This window comes from Anolis carolinensis, unplaced genomic scaffold (genome assembly GCF_035594765.1).
Source record: "Anolis carolinensis isolate JA03-04 unplaced genomic scaffold, rAnoCar3.1.pri scaffold_7, whole genome shotgun sequence".
In the NCBI taxonomy this organism is placed as follows: domain Eukaryota; kingdom Metazoa; phylum Chordata; class Lepidosauria; order Squamata; family Dactyloidae; genus Anolis; species Anolis carolinensis.
Window position 1 is genome coordinate 39,271,410 of NW_026943818.1, and position 18,434 is coordinate 39,289,843.

An 18,434-nucleotide genomic window follows, 5' to 3' on the forward strand; every position below is an offset into this window, starting at 1 on the left:
TGGCAACAGCCCAGGCCTCCCTCCCTCCTTCTGGCTCCGTCTTCCGGCGCATGCGCGCCCGCGGCTGAGGCGTTTGAAGAGAATGGCGGCAAAGCCTCCAGGCGGCGGGTGAGCCAGGCCGGGAAGAGGCTAATAATAACAATAATAATAGTAGTAGTAATAATAATAATATATTTAAAAGAGCCCTGACGCTTTCTTTTCTGTTTGTGTTTTCTCCTCAGGAAGAGCGGCGTCGTCGCCGAGAAAGGGCCCGGCGCTAGGCCCAAGGAGCGGAGTAAGCGCAGTGCGCATGCGTAGTGGGGCTGGGTTCTTGCTTTGGAAGTTTGTTTATACAGTAGAGTCTCACTTATCCAACATAAACGGGCCGGCAGAATGTTGGATAAGCGAATATGTTGGATAATAAGGAGGCATTAAGGAAAAGCCTATTAAACATCAAATTAGGTTATGATTTTACAAATTAAGCACCAAAACATCATGTTAGACTACAAATTTGACAGAAAAAGTAGTTCAGTACACAGTAATGCTATGTAGTAATTACTGTATTTACAAATTGAGCACCAAAATATCACAATGTATTGAAAACATTGACAATGCGTTGGATAATCCAGAATGTTGGATAAGCGAGTGTTGGATAAGTGAGACTCTACTGTAGTTTGGATGGTTTGTAGTTTGGTTTGTAGGTTAGTTGGTTTATAGGTTTCTTCGTTTGTAGTTTGGTTGATTTCTGGGTTTCTTTGTAGGATGTATAACAATATAATAATATATAATAATCATATTAAACTATAATAATAATATAATGTATATGCATATACAGTAGAGTCTCACTTATCCAAACCTCGCTTATCCAAGCTTCTGGATAATCCAAGCCATATTTGTAGTCAATGTTTTAAAAATATCATGATATTTTGGTGCTAAATTCGTAAATACAGTAATTACAACATAGCATTACTGAGTATTGAACTACTTTTTCTGTCAAATTTGTTGTATAACATGATGTTTTGGTGCTTAATTTGTAAAATCATAACCTAATTTGATGTTTAATAGGCTTTTCCTCAATCCCTCCTTATTATCCAACATATTCGCTTATCCAAGCTTCTGCTGGCCCGTTTAGCTTGGATAAGTGAAACTCTACTGTAGTTTGGATGGTTTATAGTTTGGTTTGTAGGTTGGTTGGTTTATAGGTTTGTTTGTAGTTTGGTTGATTTCTGGGTTTCTTTGTAGGATATATAACAATATAATAATATATAATAATCATATTAAACTATAATAATAATATAATGTATATCCATATGATATTAATATACATAATACTTAATATAATGTAATACAATATAATAATATATTATAATGGTATATTTATATTACATGTAATATTACTAATAATATTACAATATAGTGTTATAGAACAATATAGCAATATATAATGTGTATATTGTAGTATACGAATAATATAATATATTGTATGTACATATGACTTGTAAGCTGCCCTTAGTCCCCTTTGTGGTGAGAAGGACGGAATATAAATGTCGTTTGTTTGTAGGTTAGTCGATCTATAGGTTTGCTTGTTTGTAGTTTTATAGGTTTGTTTGTAGATTAATTGATCTATAGGTTTGCTTGCATGTGGTTTTATAGGTTTGTTTGTAGGTTAGTTGATCTATAGGTTTGCTTGCTTGTAGTTTTAAAGGTTTTTAGGTTAGTTGATCTATAGGTTTGCTTGTTTGTAGTTTTATAGGTTTGTTTGTAGGTTAGTCGATCTATAGGTTTGCTTGTTTGTAGTTTTATAGGTTTGTTTGTAGGTTAGTTGATCTATAGGTTTGCTTGTTTGTAGTTTTATAGGTTTGTTTGTAGGTTAATTGATCTATAGGTTTGCTTGCTTGTAGTTTTATAGGTTTGTTTGTAGGTTAGTTGATCTATAGGTTTGCTTGCTTGTAGTTTTATAGGTTTCTTTGTAGGTTAGTTGATCTATAGCTTTGCTTGTTTGTAGTTTTATAGGTTTGTTTGTAGGTTCGTTGATCTATAGGTTTGCTTGTTTGTAGTTTTATAGGTTTGTTTGTAGGTTAGTTGATCTATAGGTTTGCTTGTTTGTAGTTTTATAGGTTTGTAGGTTAGTTGATCTATAGGTTTGCTTGCTTGTAGTTTTATAGGTTTGTTTGTAGGTTAGTTGATCTATAGGTTTGCTTGCATGTAGTTTTATAGGTTTGTTTGTAGGTTAGTTGATCTATAGGTTTGCTTGTTTGTAGTTTTATAGGTTTGTAGGTTAATTGATCTATAGGTTTGCTTGCTTGTAGTTTTATAGGTTTGTTTGTAGGTTAGTTGATCTATAGGTTTGCTTGTTTGTAGTTTTATAGGTTTGTTTGTAGGTTTATTGATCTATAGGTTTGCTTGTTTGTAGTTTTATAGGTTTGTTTGTAGGTTAGTTGATCTATCGGTTTGCTTTTTTGTAGTTGGTTGCTTTATAGCAGTGGTTCCCAACCTTCGGGCCTCCGGGTGTTTTGGACTTTAATTCCCAGAAATCCCAGCCAGCTTACCAGCTGTTAAGAACTGTGGGAGCTGAAGTCCAAAACACCTGGAACCCCAAAGGTTGGGAACCACAGGTTGGTTGGTTGGTTGGTTGGTTTACAGGGTCTTGGAAGGAAAGAAAGGAAAAGAGAAAGGGAGAAGGTGTGGGAGAGAAACAGAGGAAAGAAAGAGCCCTAAAGAGACTGCAAACTTGGGCAACGCCAGCCATCCTACTAATAAGCCTCCCTGTTTTCCCCATCTTTGATGGTTGGGATTTGTAGTTTGGGGAGGCCGCGGCCGTCATTCCCATGGCGCTTTCATGGCTCTGTTTCTTGTTCTTTCAGAGGGAAGAGTGGTGCCCTCGCGGTACATGGATTACGAGAAGAAAGTGGAGGGAAAGGTGAGGCTTTGGGACAATTTCTTCATTCTGGTTTGCTTGTCCTCTTTAAGAATCCTTGGGATTAATACCCAAGAAGCTATGTTTTTCCTTTATAAAAAGGGAAAGTGTTCCCAACAGCCTTTAACGCTAGAGGAACTATTGTTCAATCAAAGATTCAAATACTAACAGACGAAAATACTTCTAGTTTAAGAGACTGGCAGGAAATGAGTGACCTTTATGCGGAGCTTCGGAAAATTGATGCATTTTAGACAAATTGTTAGAGATGAGGAGGGATGCGATGGGATTACTTTTGTAGTTTTACTATGTGTTTGTAAAGCCTCATAAAAGAAGAGTGAAGAACGGGGGGCCAGGAAGACATCCTACCAACCTGAGAGCCATCTTGTCTCCTGTGCCATAGCAACATGCTATACTAACTTTATATACATATATAATTTATAATAATGTATAAATATACTAGCTGTGCCCGGCCACGGGTTGCTGTGGCAAAGTGGTGGTGGTATATGTTAAAAATTGTCGTGTAATTTTTATTTGACTTTATTTGCATTTTTTATTAATTTTATTGTAAGTTATATTTTTATTTATTATATTTTATTATTTTCTTGTATTATTTTTAGTTATTTTCTGTTATTATCGTATTTTATTGTATTAATTTTTTAGTGTTTTTAATTTTTTTAATGTTTTTTATTATTTTTTATTGGGTTGCTAGGAGACCAAGTTGGAGGAGCTTAGCCTTCTAACTGGCAGCAATTGGATAAAAGCAATTATTCCTCTCTCTAATTAGGACTTTATTTTTCTTTTCTTTTTGTTGTATCAACCTAGAGGCGTGGATGAGGGGTTGTGTTGTCAAATTTCGAGATTGGGGGGCCTGTAGTTTTGTTGTTTTGTGGGTCGCCGTGATGCCATCACTCTTTTATATATATAGATTGTATATACATATAATATTGATAATAATATTATAATGGAATACAATATTATACTACTCATAATACAATATAAGAATATTTATTATATATTATATATCAAATGTAATATTACTACTAATATTACCATATAATGATATAGCACAATATAGTAATTTAATGCTTATATTGTGCTATGCTAATAATACAATATGTTCATTTGATTTGTAAGCCGCTCTGAGTCCCTTTCGGAGTGAGAAGAGCGGGATATAAATGTAGTAAATAAATAAATAAATTGTAAAGGAAGAGAAGATCATGGGCATTTTCTGAGTGGTTAATAATAATAATTAATAAGACTGGTGAGTGGTAAAGAATTATATTAATGATACTAATAATAAACAAGTCTGCTGAGTGGTAAAGAATACTACTACTAATAAAAGACTGCTTAGTGGTATATTAATGATACTAATAATAAATAGGACTGCTAAGTGGTAAACAATAATACTATACTAATACTACTAATAAAAGAAGACTGCTGAGTGATGAATTAATACTAATAATAAGTAGGACTTATGAGTGGCAAAGAATAATAATAATATTAAGAATATTACTAATAATAAATTGGACTGCTGAGTGGTAATGAATAATACTAAATAATAATAAAATAAGACTGCTGAATGGTGAAGAATAATACTAATAATAAATAAGACTGCTGAGTGATTAATAATAATAACAAATGGGACTGCTGAGTGGTAAAGAATGATAATAATAGTAATAATAACAGTGCTAAGTGATAAATAATAGTAAAAATAGGACTGCTGAGTGGTAAACATTACTAATAACAAAACGGTTGAGTGATAAATTAATACTAAGAATAAATAGGATTGCTGAGTGTCAAAGAATAATACTAAATAATAATAAAATAAGACTTCTGAGTGATTAATAATAGTAATAACAAATGGGACTGCTGGGTGGTAAAGAATGATGGTAATAATAAATAACAGTGCTAAGTGATAAATAATAGTAATAATAGTAAAAATAGGACTGCTGAGTGGTAAACATTACTAATAACAAAATGGTTGAGTGATAAATTAATGCTAAGAATAAATAGGACTGCTGAATGGTAAAGTATAATAATAATACTACTGATAAATAAGGATGGCTGAGTGGTAAAGAATACAGTAGAGTCTCACTTATCCAACACTCACTTATCCAATGTTCTGGATTATCCAACGCATTTTTGTAGTCAATGTTTTCAATACATTGTGATATTTTGGTGCTAAATTCGTAAATACAGTAATTACTACATAGCATTACTGTGTATTGAACTACTTTTTCTGTCAAATTTGTTCTATAACATGAAGTTTTGGTGCTTAATTTGTAAAATCATAACCTAATTTGATGTTTAATAGGCTTTTCCTTATTGCCTCCTTATTATCCAACATATTTGCTTATCCAACATTCTGCCGGCCCATTTATGTTGGGTAAGTGAGACTCTACTGTACTAATAAAAGACTGCTGAGTGGTATATTAATAATACTACAAATAAATAGGACTGCTGAGTGGCAAAGAATAATAAAATTAATAATGCTACTAATAATAAATAGGACTACTAAGTGGTAAACAATAATAGTAATAGTAATAATAAATAAGACTTATGAGTGATTAATAATAGTAATAATAACAAATGGGACTGCTGGGTGGTAAAGAATGATAGTAATAATAGTAATAATAAATAACAGTGCTAAGTGATTATTATTACAGTAGAGTCTCACTTATCCAAGCTAAACGGGCCGGCAGAAGCTTGGATAAGCGATTATCTTGGATAATAAGGAGGGATTAAGGAAAAGCCTATTAAACATCAAATTAGGTTATGATTTTACAAATTAAGCACCAAAACATCATGTTAGACAACAAATTTGACAGGAAAAGTAGTTCAATACGCAGTAATGTTATGTTGTAATTACTGTATTGACGAATTTAGCACCAAAATATCACGATATATTGAAAACATTGACTACAAAAATGGCTTGGATCATCCAGAGGCTTGGATAAGTGAGGCTTGGATAAGTGAGACTCTACTGTAATAGTAAAAATAGGGCTGCTGAGTGGTAAACATTACTAATAACAAAATGGTTGAGTGATAAATTAATACTAAGAATGGTAAACAATAATAGTAATACTCCTGATAAATAAGGATGGCTGAGTGGTAAAGAATAATAGTAGTAATACTAATAAGACTGCTAAGTGAATGTTTAAGTGCTGTATGTGTTTTATTCTACAGTATTTTAATGTTTGCATTTTTGTATATTTTAAATTGTATAAAACCTGGCTGTTTCAAAAGGCCTTCGATGTTTAGTTGTTGCTGGATTGATCTATCTGTCCATTCCATAAGAGTCCCATTGTTGTTGTCTTGCCATTTTATACCGCACTTTATTGTCCAACTGTGAAATTTCCTTTTCCCATTTCGTATCACTCTGCATCTCGCCTGGGATCTACGAATTAATCTCCTGTTTTTAACACTGTATCCTGCTTGTTGATTTTAATGATTGTTTTTATTGATGTTGATGTTTTTTACTGGGATAATTGTTTTATTGCTTTGTTACTGTTGTTTGTTTTATCGGGCCTGGCCCCATGTAAGCCGCCCCGAGTCCCTTCGGGGAGATGGGGCGGGGTATAAAAATAAAGTTATTATTATTATTATTATTATTATTATTATCAACACAATGACGTTGTATGGCACAGCAAACAAGATAGATATGCTGGATTTCGTTTCGCAAAACCACAAGTCGAACACTTTCCAAGTGTCTAGGACTGTGTGATGTATTTTCTGATGATGTGTGCAGATCCCAGTAGGGTGGCCTTTTGCAGTTGGCAGATGGTGATTTTGTCAATGTCTATTGTTTCCAAATGCCGGCTGAGATCTTTTGGCACAGCACCCAGTGTGCCCATCACCACCGGGACCACCTGCACTGGTTTCTGCCAGAGTCTTTGCAGTTCAGTCTTGAGGTCCTGATAGCGGCTGAGTTTTTCCTGTTGTTTTTCATCTATGCGACTGTCACCTGGGATGGCAACATCAATGATCCAAACCTTGTTCTTTTCCACAACTGTGATGTCTGGTGTGTTGTGTTCCAGAACTTTGTCAGTCTGGATTCGGAAGTCCCACAGTATCTTTGTGTGCTCATTTTCCAATATTTTTTGCAGGTTTGTGATCCCACCAGTTCTTTGCTGCTGGGAGGTGGGACTTGAGGCCTAAGTTCCAATGAATCATTTGGGCCACATAGTTGTGCCTCTGTTTGTAGTCTGTCTGTGCGATTTTCTTACAGCAGCTGAGGAGATGATCCATGGTTTCGTCGGTTTCCTTGCACAGTCTGCATTTTGGGTCATCAGCTGATTTTTCAATCTTGGCCTTAATTGCATTTGTTCTGATGGCTTGCTCCTGGGCTGCAAGGATCAGGCCTAATAATAATAATAATAATAATAATAATAATAATAATTATTATTATTATTATTATTATTATTATAAATGCTTTTATGTCATGCTTTTATTGTATAAATGCTTTTATGTCAAGCTGCTTCACATCCCTTTGGGGAGATAAAGCAGGGTAGAAATAAATACAATAATAATAAAAAATAATAGTACCAATAAAAACAGGACTCCTGAGTGAGTGGTAAACAATACTAATAAGACGACGGCTGAGTGGTAAATAACAACAACAGCAATCGTAATCATGGGGAATAGGACTGCTGGAAAGTCCAAAGTGCTTGCTAGCCTCAAAGTTAAGAGAAGAGGAATCTTTTCATGTTGTTCTCTTGTGTTTTTGTGACTTGTAGTCCATCTTGGAGAGAAGCCTGCAGGCTCCCAAAGGGCAGGAGACATCATTCAAAACACCGGCCACGCAGGTTGCAAAAGGCAAAGCTCCTGCAGGTGAGTCTGGATCCCTCTTCTCTTGAGAAACTACAACTCCCAGGGTCCAGTGGGATCAGTTAGAGTGGGATCCAAAAGCGGATTTGACTGTGGAGGCAGCTTTCCACCGCCGTCTGTTTTTAAAGCTGTTTGTTGGCCAATCTTTGGCTGCCATCCTTCTGCTTTCGATCCAGACGATTTCAAACAGCCCCTCTCGGCCTAAATGAGCCGATCCAACTCATAAGACCTTTGGGGTTTTCTCCCAAATGCCAGGTACCCAAGCTATTACTAAACACATGATTTAAAACCTAAAAAAATACACAAATATTAATTTAGAATGCATTATTGATTTTGAACCATTATTATTATTATTATTATTATTATTATTCTCCATAAGGAGAGAATGTGCAAAATAATAAAAGCAACAATCATATATTCTACATAAAGTGTCTAATAATAAGGGATACTTTATGTATATAATCATGAGTGTTTATTATTATTATTATTATTATTATTATTTATATCCCGCATTTCTCTCCATGAGGAGAGAATAGCAGAATAATAAAAGCAGCAATCATATATTCTACATAAAGTGTCTAATAATAAGGGATACTTTATGTATATAATCATGAGTGTTTATTATTATTATTATTATTATTATTATTATTTATATCCCGCATTTCTCTCCATAAGGAGAGAATAGCAGAATAATAAAAGCAGCAATCATATATTCTACATAGTGTCTAATAATAAGGGATACTTTATGTATATAATCATGAGTGTTTATTATTATTATTATTATTATTATTTATATCCCACATTTCTCTCCATGAGGAGAGAATAGCAGAATAATAAAAGCAGCAATCATATATTCTACATAAAGTGTCTAATAATAAGGGATACTTTATGTATATAATCATGAGTGTTTTATTATTATTATTATTATTATTATTATTATTATTATTATTATTTATATCCCGCATTTCTCTCCATAAGGAGAGAATAGCAGAATAATAAAAGCAGCAATCATATATTCTACATAGTGTCTAATAATAAGGGATACTTTATGTATATAATCATGAGTGTTTATTATTATTATTATTATTATTATTATTATTATTATTTATATCCCGCATTTCTCTCCATAAGGAGAGAATAGCAGAATAATAAAAGCAGCAATCATATATTCTACATAGTGTCTAATAATAAGGGATACTTTATGTATATAATCATGAGTGTTTTTTATTATTATTATTATTATTATTATTATTATTTATATCCCGCATTTCTCTCCATAAGGAGAGAATAGCAGAATAATAAAAGCAGCAATCATATATTCTACATAGTGTCTAATAATAAGGGATACTTTATGTATATAATCATGAGTGTTTTTTATTATTATTATTATTATTATTATTATTATTTATATCCCGCATTTCTCTCCATAAGGAGAGAATAGCAGAATAATAAAAGCAGCAATCATATATTCTACATAAAGTGTCTAATCATAAGGGATACTTTATGTATATAATCATGAGTTTCTATTATTATTATTATTATTATTATTATTATTATTATTTATTATATCCCGCATTTCTCTCCATAAGAAGAGAATGTGCAAAATAATAAAAGCAGCTATCATATATAGTACATAATGTGTCTAATAATAAGGGATACTTTATGTATATAATCATGAGTTTGTATTATTATTATTCTGCTTTTTCTCTCCATAAGCAGAGAATGTGCAAAATAATAAAAGCAGCAATCATATATTCTACATAAAGTGTCTAATCATAAGGGATACTTTATGTATACAATAATGAGTTTGTATTATTATTATTATTATTATATCTCAGCTTTTCTCTCCATAAGTTGACTCAAAGTGGCTAATAATATAATATATTGTATATACATATAATATTGATAATATTATAATGTAATACAATATAATAATAATACACTATTTTAATTGTATATTATATATTACATGTAATATTACTAATAATATTGCAATATAGTGGTATAGTACAATATAGTAATATACAATGTTTATATTAGGCTGTGCTAATAATATAATATATTGTATATACATATAATGTTGATAACTAGCTGTGCCCGGCCACGCGTTGCTGTGGCGAAGTATGGTGGTATGGGAAATAAAGTACTGAGGAATTGGTGCTAGTTAAGGTAAAGGGTAAAGGTGCCGGCCTGTTTATGTTGGATAAGTGAGATTCTACTGTATATTTATAATCTTATATCATCTGCTTAGAACTGGATTATATGAGGCCCCTTCTACACAGTTGTATAAAATGAACGCTGAAGTGGATTATATGGCAGTGTGAAGATAATCCAAAGCAGATAATATAAGATTATAAATGGGTGATATAGCTGTGTGGAAGGGCCTTGAGTCTACACTGCCATATAATCCAGTTCAAATCTGATAATCTGTATTTTATAGGCAGTGTGGAAGAGGCCTGAGTGAGGCCTAACTCTGCCTGCCTGGCATGGATGAGGGGTTGTGCTATCAATTTTTGAGGTTGTGGGGTGTTTAGTTTTGTTGTTTTGTCCGCTGCCGTGATTCCATCACACTTATATATATAGATATAATGTAATACAATATTATAATAATACACTATTTTAATTGTATATTATATATTACATGTAATATTACTGATAATATTGCAGTACAGTCGTATAATACAATATCTATATATATAAAAGAGTGATGACATCACGGCAGTGGACAAAACAACAAAAGTAAACACCCCACAACCTCGAAAATTGACAGCACAACCCCTCATCTATGCCTCTAGGTTGATACAACAAAAAGAAAAGAAAAATAAAGCCCTAATTAGAGGGAGAGGAAAAAATTATTTTTATCCAATCACTGCCAGTTAGAAGGCTAAGCTCCGCTCACTTGGTCTCCTAGCAACCCACTCAGCCCAGGGGACCCTTTACCTTAACTACTACCAATTCCTCAATACTTTATTTCCCATACCCCCATACTTCGCCACAGCAACGCGTGGCCGGGCACAGCTAGTAGTCATATATAATGCTTGTATTGTGCTAAGCTAATAATATACTATATTGTATGTACATATAACTTGTAAACTGCCCTGAGTCCCCTTCGGGGTGAGAAGGTCGGGATATAAATGTCTAGATTATATTATTATATTATGTTATTATTTATATTATAAATATAATAATAAATAACCAATAGACATAAGTGGGAGATAAAGGTGGAATCAGCAAGTGTAATGTGACTGAGAATATATAATTGGATGTGGTTTAATAAGTGTGGCCTGAGCGGTTTGGGAGGAAAGTCTTGAAGTCTTGTTTCCTTCCCTCCAGCGTTGCAGTCGACGCTGCTGGATTGCCATGAGAGCCTCCCTCCGGCTCTGGAAGTGTCGGCCATTCAAGGTGAGGCTTGGATTTGGGGGCTTCTGTCTGCAGGATGATGATGGGGATGATGATGGGGATGATTTCTCTATTGGGTGTAGCACCAGGGGCCAGGAAGAAGCCCACCTCCGCCAAGGAGAAGCAAAGCCCCACCAGGGAGAAGAAAACCACCAAGAAGATGAAGCAAGCCCAGGTGAGGGAATCATCCATTGGAAGACTAATAACAGATGCGTGGCCTGAGTCTCCTTGTGGAGGGAAAAGGCCAGGTATAGATAAAGATAAAGATAATAATAATAATAATAATAATAATAATAATAATTGAAGGAAAAGCTGATAAGGAGAAGACCTGGCTCTGGCTCACGAATGGGACCCTGAAGAAGGAAGGAGACACAAGGCCTGATCCTTGCAGCCCAGGAGCAAGACATCAGGACAAAGGCAATTCAGGCCAAGATAAAAAAATCAGCTGATGACCCAAAATGCAGACTGTGCAAGGAAACCGACGAAACCATGGATCATATCCACAGCTGCTGTAAGAAAATCGCACAGACAGACTACAAACAGAGGCACAACTATGTGGCCCAAATGATTCATTGGAACTTATGCCTCAAGTCCCACCTCCCAGCAGCAAAGAACTGGTGGGATCACAAACCTGCAAAAGTATTGGAAAATGAGCATGCAAAGATACTGTGGGACTTCCGAATCCAGACTGACAAAGTTCTGGAACACAACACACCAGACATCACAGTGGTGGAAAAGAACAAGGTTTGGATCATTGATGTTGCCATCCCAGGTGACAGTCGCATTGACGAAAAACAACAGGAAAAACTCAGCCGCTCTCAGGACCTCAAGATTGAACTTCAAAGACTCTGGCAGAAACCAGTGCAGGTGGTCCCGGTGGTGATGGGCACACTGGGTGCTGTGCCAAAAGATCTCAGCCGGCATTTGGAAACAATAGACATTGACAAAATCACCATCTGCCAACTGCAAAAGGCCACCCTACTGGGATCTGCACACATCATCAGAAAATACATCACACAGTCCTAGACACTTGGGAAGTGTTCGACTTGTGGTTTTGCGAAACGAAATCCAGCATATCTATCTTGTTTGCTGTGCCATACAACGTTGTTGTGTTGATAATAATAATATTCTAATACTAATACAGTAGAGTCTCACTTATCCAACATAAACCGGCCAGCAGAACGTTGGATAAGCGAATATGTTGGATAATAAGGAGAGATTAAGAAGAAGCCTATTAAACATCAAATTAGGTTATGATTTTACAAATGAAGCACCAAAACATCATGTTATACAACAAATTTGGCAGAAAAAGTAGTTCAATACGCAGTAATGCTATGTAGTAATTACTGTATTTATGAATTTAGCATCAAAATATCACGATGTATTGAAAACATTGACTACAAAAATGCGTTGGATAATCCAGAACGTTGGATAAGCGAGGCTTGGATAAGTGAGACTCTACTGTACTTTTCGTCTGCTGGTGTAGAGAAAAGCAGGATATTAAGATTAATAATCTATATATATAAAAGAGTGATGGCATCATGGCGACCCACAAAACAACAAAACTACAGGCCCCCCAACCTCGAAATTTGACAACACGACCCATCATCCACGCCTCTAGGTTGATACAACAAAAAGGAAAAGAAAAATAAAGTCCTAATTACAGGGAGAGGAAAAATTGCTTTTATCCAATTGCTGCCAGTTAGAAGGCTAAGCTCCACCCACTTGGTCTCCTAGCAACCTACTCAGCCCAGGGGACAGGCACAGTTAGGCCTCACTTAGGCCTCTTCCACAGATTATCAGATTTTAACTGGATTATATGGCAATGTAGACTCAAGGCCCTTCCACACAGCTATATTACCCATTTATAATCTTATATTATCTGCTTTGAACTGGATTATCTTGACTCCACACTGCCAGATAATCCACTTCAGTGTGCATACTAAACATAAAGACAACCATACAACAGACATTCAATAACACCACTACCTCAACTATTTCTCACCAACACCACCAGACAACAACACAGCAACGCGTGGCCGGGCACAGCTAGTAATAATATATTCTAATACTTTGAGTCTGCTGGTGGAGAGAAAAGCAGGATATTAAGATTAATAATAATAATAATATATTCTAATACTTTGAGTCTGCTGGTGGAGAGAAAAGCAGGATATTAAGATTAATAATAATAATATATTCTAATACTTTGAGTCTGCTGGTGGAGAGAAAAGCAGGATATTAAGATTAATAATAATAATATATTCTAATACTTTGAGTCTGCTGGTGGAGAGAAAAGCAGGATATTAAGATTAATAATAATAATAATATATTCTAATACTTTGAGTCTGCTGGTGGAGAGAAAAGCAGGATATTAAGATTAATAATAATAATATATTCTAATAATACTTTGAGTCTGCTGGTTTAGAGAAAAGCAGGATATTGAGATTAATAATAATAATATATTCTAATACATTGAGTCTGCTGGTGGAGAGAAAAGCAGGATATTGAGATTAATAATAATATATTCTAATAATACTTTGAGTCTGCTGGTGTAGAGAAAAGCAAGATATTAAGATTAATAATAATAATATATTCTAATACTTTGAGTCTGCTGGTGGAGAGAAAAGCAGGATATTGAGATTAATAATAACAGTAATAATACGTTCTAACACTAATACTTTGCTGGTGGAGAGAAAAAGCAGGATATTGAGATCAATAATAACAATAATATGTTCTAACACTAATACTTTGAGCAGGATATTAAGATTAATAATAACAATAATACATTCTAACACTAATACTTTGAGTCTGCTGGCCGAGAGAAAAAGCAGGATATTGAGATTAATAATAACAATAATACATTCTAACACTAATACTTTGAGCAGGATATTAAGATTAATAATAACAATAATACATTCTAGTACTAATACTTTGAGTCTGCTGGCGGAGAGAAAAAACAGGATATTGAGATTAATAATAACAATAATACGTTCTAACACTAATACTTTGCGTCTGCTGGTGGAGAGAAAAAGCAGGATATTAAGATTATTAATAACAATAATACATTCTAACACTAATACTTTGAGTCTGCTGGTGGAGAGAAAAAGCAGGATATTGAGATCAATAATAACAATAATACGTTCTAATACTAATACTTAGAGTCTGCTGGTGGAGAGAAAAAACAGGATATTAAGATTAATAATAATAATAATAAAATTGATATTACTAATTGATACATAGCCACTTTGAATCTCCTGGTGGAGACTAAAATCAGGGTATAAACATAATAATAATAATAGTAATTTCTAATTCTAGTAATTGATATAGCTTCTTTGAGTCTCCTGGTGGAGAGAAAAAGCAGGAGGTAATAATAATAATTAATAATAATAATAATACATTCTTATACTAAAAATAGATACATAGCCACTTTAAATCTCCTGGTGGATAGAAAAAGTGGAGTATTATTATTCTTAATAATAATAATAATAATAATAATAATAATAATAAAAATTGGCTAGCCCTCCTGTTTGCTGTAATTTGGACCATTCTTTTATCTTTTTCTCTGTGTAATAATAATTATAAAAATGATGATTTATTATTTATTATATTATAATTTATTATTGTAGCGGTATACAAGTCTAATAAATAAATAACATTAACGATGATTTATTATTTATTATATTATAATTTATTATTGTAGCGGTATACAAGTCTAATAAATAAATAAATAACATTAACGATGATTTCTTATTTATTATATTATAATTTATTATTGTAGCGGTATACAAGTCTAATAAATAAATAACATTAACGATGATTTATTATTTATTATATTATAATTTATTATTGTAGCGGTATACAAGTCTAATAAATAAATAACATTAATGATGATTTATTTATTATATTATAATTTATTATTGTAGCGGTATACAAGTCTAATAAATAACATTAACGATGATTTATTATTTATTATATTATAATTTATTATTGTAGCGGTATACAAGTCTAATAAATAAATAACATTAACGATGATTTATTATTTATCTATATATATAAAAGAGTGATGGCATCACGGCGACCCACAAAACAACAAAACTACAAGCCCCCCAACCTCAAAATTTGACAACACAACCCATCATCCACGGCTCCAGTAAGATACAACAAAAAGCAAAGAAAAATAAAGTCCTAATTAGAGGGAGAGAAATAATTGTTTTTATCCAATTGCTGCCACTTAGAAGGCTAAGCTTTGCCCACTTGGTCTCCTAGCAACCCACTCAGCCCAGTGTTAATAAAAGAATAAAAAATAAAATAAATACAAATAATACAATAAAAATAATAAAAAATACAAAAAAAATTAATACAATAAAATACTATAACAAAATAACTGAAAACAATACAACAAAATAATAAAATATAATAAATAAAAAAGATAAGTTACAATAAAATTAATTTTAAAAATACAAATAACGTCAAATAAAAATTCCACAACTTTTAACCAATACCACCACCACTTTGCCACAGCAACGCGTGGCCGGGCACAGCTAGTTATATTATAATTTATTATTGTAGCGGTATACAAGTCTAATAAATAAATAGCAGCTGCTAGTCTTCCCAATAGCAACAGTTGGATTTTATACCATCCTTTTATCTTTTTTGTGTGTGTAATCATGATGATAATGATGAGGTGGGGACAGAAAAATACAGTATGATGATGATAATGCTTATTATTATTTGTTCTTTAACGGCGGCTAGTCTTCCCAATAGCAACAGTTGGATTTTATACCATTCTTTTGTCTTTTTTGTGTGTGTAGTCATGACGATAATGATGAGGTGGGGACAGAAAAATAAAGTATTATTATTATTTGTTCTTTAACAGCGGCTAATCTTCCCAATAGCAACAGTTGCGTTTTATACCATTCTTTTATCTTTTTTGTGTGTGTAGTCATGACGATAATGATGAGTCATGACGATAATGATGAGATAATAAAGTATTATTATCAACACAACGACGTTGTATGGCACAGCAAACAAGATAGACATGCTGGATTTCGTTTCACAAAACCACAAATCGAACACTTCCCAAGTGTCTAGGACTGTGTGATGTATTTATTATTATTATTATTATTATTATTATTATTATTATGACACAGCAAACAAGATAGACATGCTGGATTTCGTTTCACAAAATCACAAGTCGAACACTTCCCAAGCGTCTAGGACTGTGTGATGTATTTTCGGATGATGCTGCAGATCCCAGTCTGGTGGCCTTTTGCAGTTGGCAGATGGTGATTTTGTCAATGTCTATTGTTTCCAAATGCCGGCTGAGATCTTTTGGCACGGCACCCAGTGTGCCGATCACCACCGGGACCACCTGCACTGGTTTCTGCCAGAGTCTTTGCAGTTCAATCTTGAGGTCCTGAGAGCGGCTGAGTTTTTCCTGTTGTTTTTCGTCAATGCGACTGTCACCTGGGATGGCGACATCCATGATCCAAACCTTTTTCTTTTCCACAACTGTGATGTCTGGTGTGTTGTGTTCCAGAACTTTGTCAGTCTGGATTCGGAAGTCCCACAGTATCTTTGCGTGCTCATTTTCCAAGACTTTTGCAGGTTTGTGATCCCAACAGTTCTTTGCTGCTGGGAGGTGGGACTTGAGGCATAAGTTCCAATGGATCATTTGGGCCACATAGTTGTGCCTCTGTTTGTAGTCTGTCTGTGCGATTTTCTTACAGCAGCTGAGGGTATTATTATTATTATTATTATTATTATTTGTTCTTTAACAGCGGCTAGTCTTCCCGATAACTGTCCCGAGTTGTCAGAGGTTTGTTATATCCCGTCCCTCAAGATGGGATCCCTGACAACTCGGCAGCCCGCTGTGAAGCATTTGCTCGGTTCTTTGCGGACAAAGTCGCTTTGATCCGTTCTGGCTTTGACACTATATTAACGGCAGTCTCCGAGGATGTAGCAAGAGCACCTGCTTGTCCTATTTTGATGGATTCGTTTCAATTGGTTCAGCCTGAGGACGTGGACAAGGTGCTTGGAGAGGTGAGGGCTACCACATGCATCCTAGACCCCTGCCCATCCCGGCTGGTGAGAGAAGCCAGAGGGGGATTGGCCGAGTGGGTGAAGGTGGTGGTGAGTGCCTCCCTCCTTTCGGGAAGGCATATTTCCAGCGAGCCTTAAATTGGCTGTGATCAAACCGCTGTTGAAGAAGCCATCACTGGACCCCACTCAATTGGATAGCTATCGGCCTATTTCCAATCTCCCCTTTTTGGGCAAGGTCGTGGAACGTGTGGTGGCCGCACAACTCCAGGCATTCTTGGTTGACACTGATTTTCTGGATCCGGCGCAGTCTGGTTTCAGGCCGGGGCATGGTACCGAGACAGCCTTGGTCGCCTTAGTCGATGATCTACGCCGGGAACTGGACAGGGGAGGGTGTCCCTGCTGGTTCTGCTGGACCTCTCAGCGGCCTTCGATACCGTCGATCACGGTATCCTTCTGGGGCGCCTTGCCGGGATGGGTCTCGGAGGTACTGTTTTGCAGTGGCTCCGGTCCTTCCTGGAAGGTCGGTCCCAGATGGTGTCCTTGGGGGACACCTGCTCGGCCCCACAACCATTGACTTGTGGGGTCCCGCAGGGTTCAGTACTGTCCCCCATGTTGTTCAACATATACATGAAGCTGTTGGGAGAGATCATCAGGAGTTTCGGGGTTCGGTGTCATCTGTACGCAGATGATGTCCAGCTCTGTCACTCCTTCCCACCTGTCACTCAGGAGGCTGTTCAGGTCCTGAACAGGTGCTTGGCCGCTGTGTCGGACTGGATGAGGGCGAACAAATTGAAACTTAATCCAGACAAGACAGAGGTCCTCCTGGTCAGTCGCAGAGCTGAACAGGGAATAGGGTTACAGCCTGTGCTGGACGGGGCCGCACTCCCCCTGAAGACACAGGTTCGCAGTCTGGGGGTTCTTCTCCTGGACTCATCGCTGAGCCTGGAACCCCAGGTCTCGGCGGTGGCCAGGGGAGCCTTCGCACAACCAAGACTGGTGCGCCAGCTGCGCCCGTTCCTTGGGAGGTCTGACTTGGCCACGGTGGTCCACGCTCTGGTTACATCCCGTTTGGACTACTGCAACGCTCTCTACGTGGGGTTGCCTTTGAAGACGGCCCGGAAGCTCCAACTAGTACAACGGGCGGCAGCCAGATTAATAACTGGGGCGGCTTACAGGGAGCGTACCACCTCCCTACTTAGCCAGCTCCACTGGCTGCCGATATGCTACCGAGCCCAATTCAAAGTGCTGGTCTTGACCTATAAAGCCCTAA

General features: G+C 35.7%; 1 protein-coding gene across 1 annotated transcript in view; it reads left to right on the plus strand.

Moving 5' to 3' along the window:
- The first annotated feature begins 4 nt into the window (after positions 1-4).
- Positions 5-18,434, plus strand: part of haus8 (HAUS augmin like complex subunit 8) — a 28,049-nt gene continuing 9,619 nt past the window's right edge. Inside the window, exons 1-6 of the mRNA XM_062959978.1 lie at positions 5-108; positions 222-274; positions 2,844-2,899; positions 7,633-7,726; positions 11,057-11,124; positions 11,199-11,297. Coding sequence (XP_062816048.1) covers positions 83-108; positions 222-274; positions 2,844-2,899; positions 7,633-7,726; positions 11,057-11,124; positions 11,199-11,297 — 396 coding nt within the window. The 5' untranslated portion in view covers positions 5-82. The remainder of the gene's footprint in view (positions 109-221; positions 275-2,843; positions 2,900-7,632; positions 7,727-11,056; positions 11,125-11,198; positions 11,298-18,434) is intronic.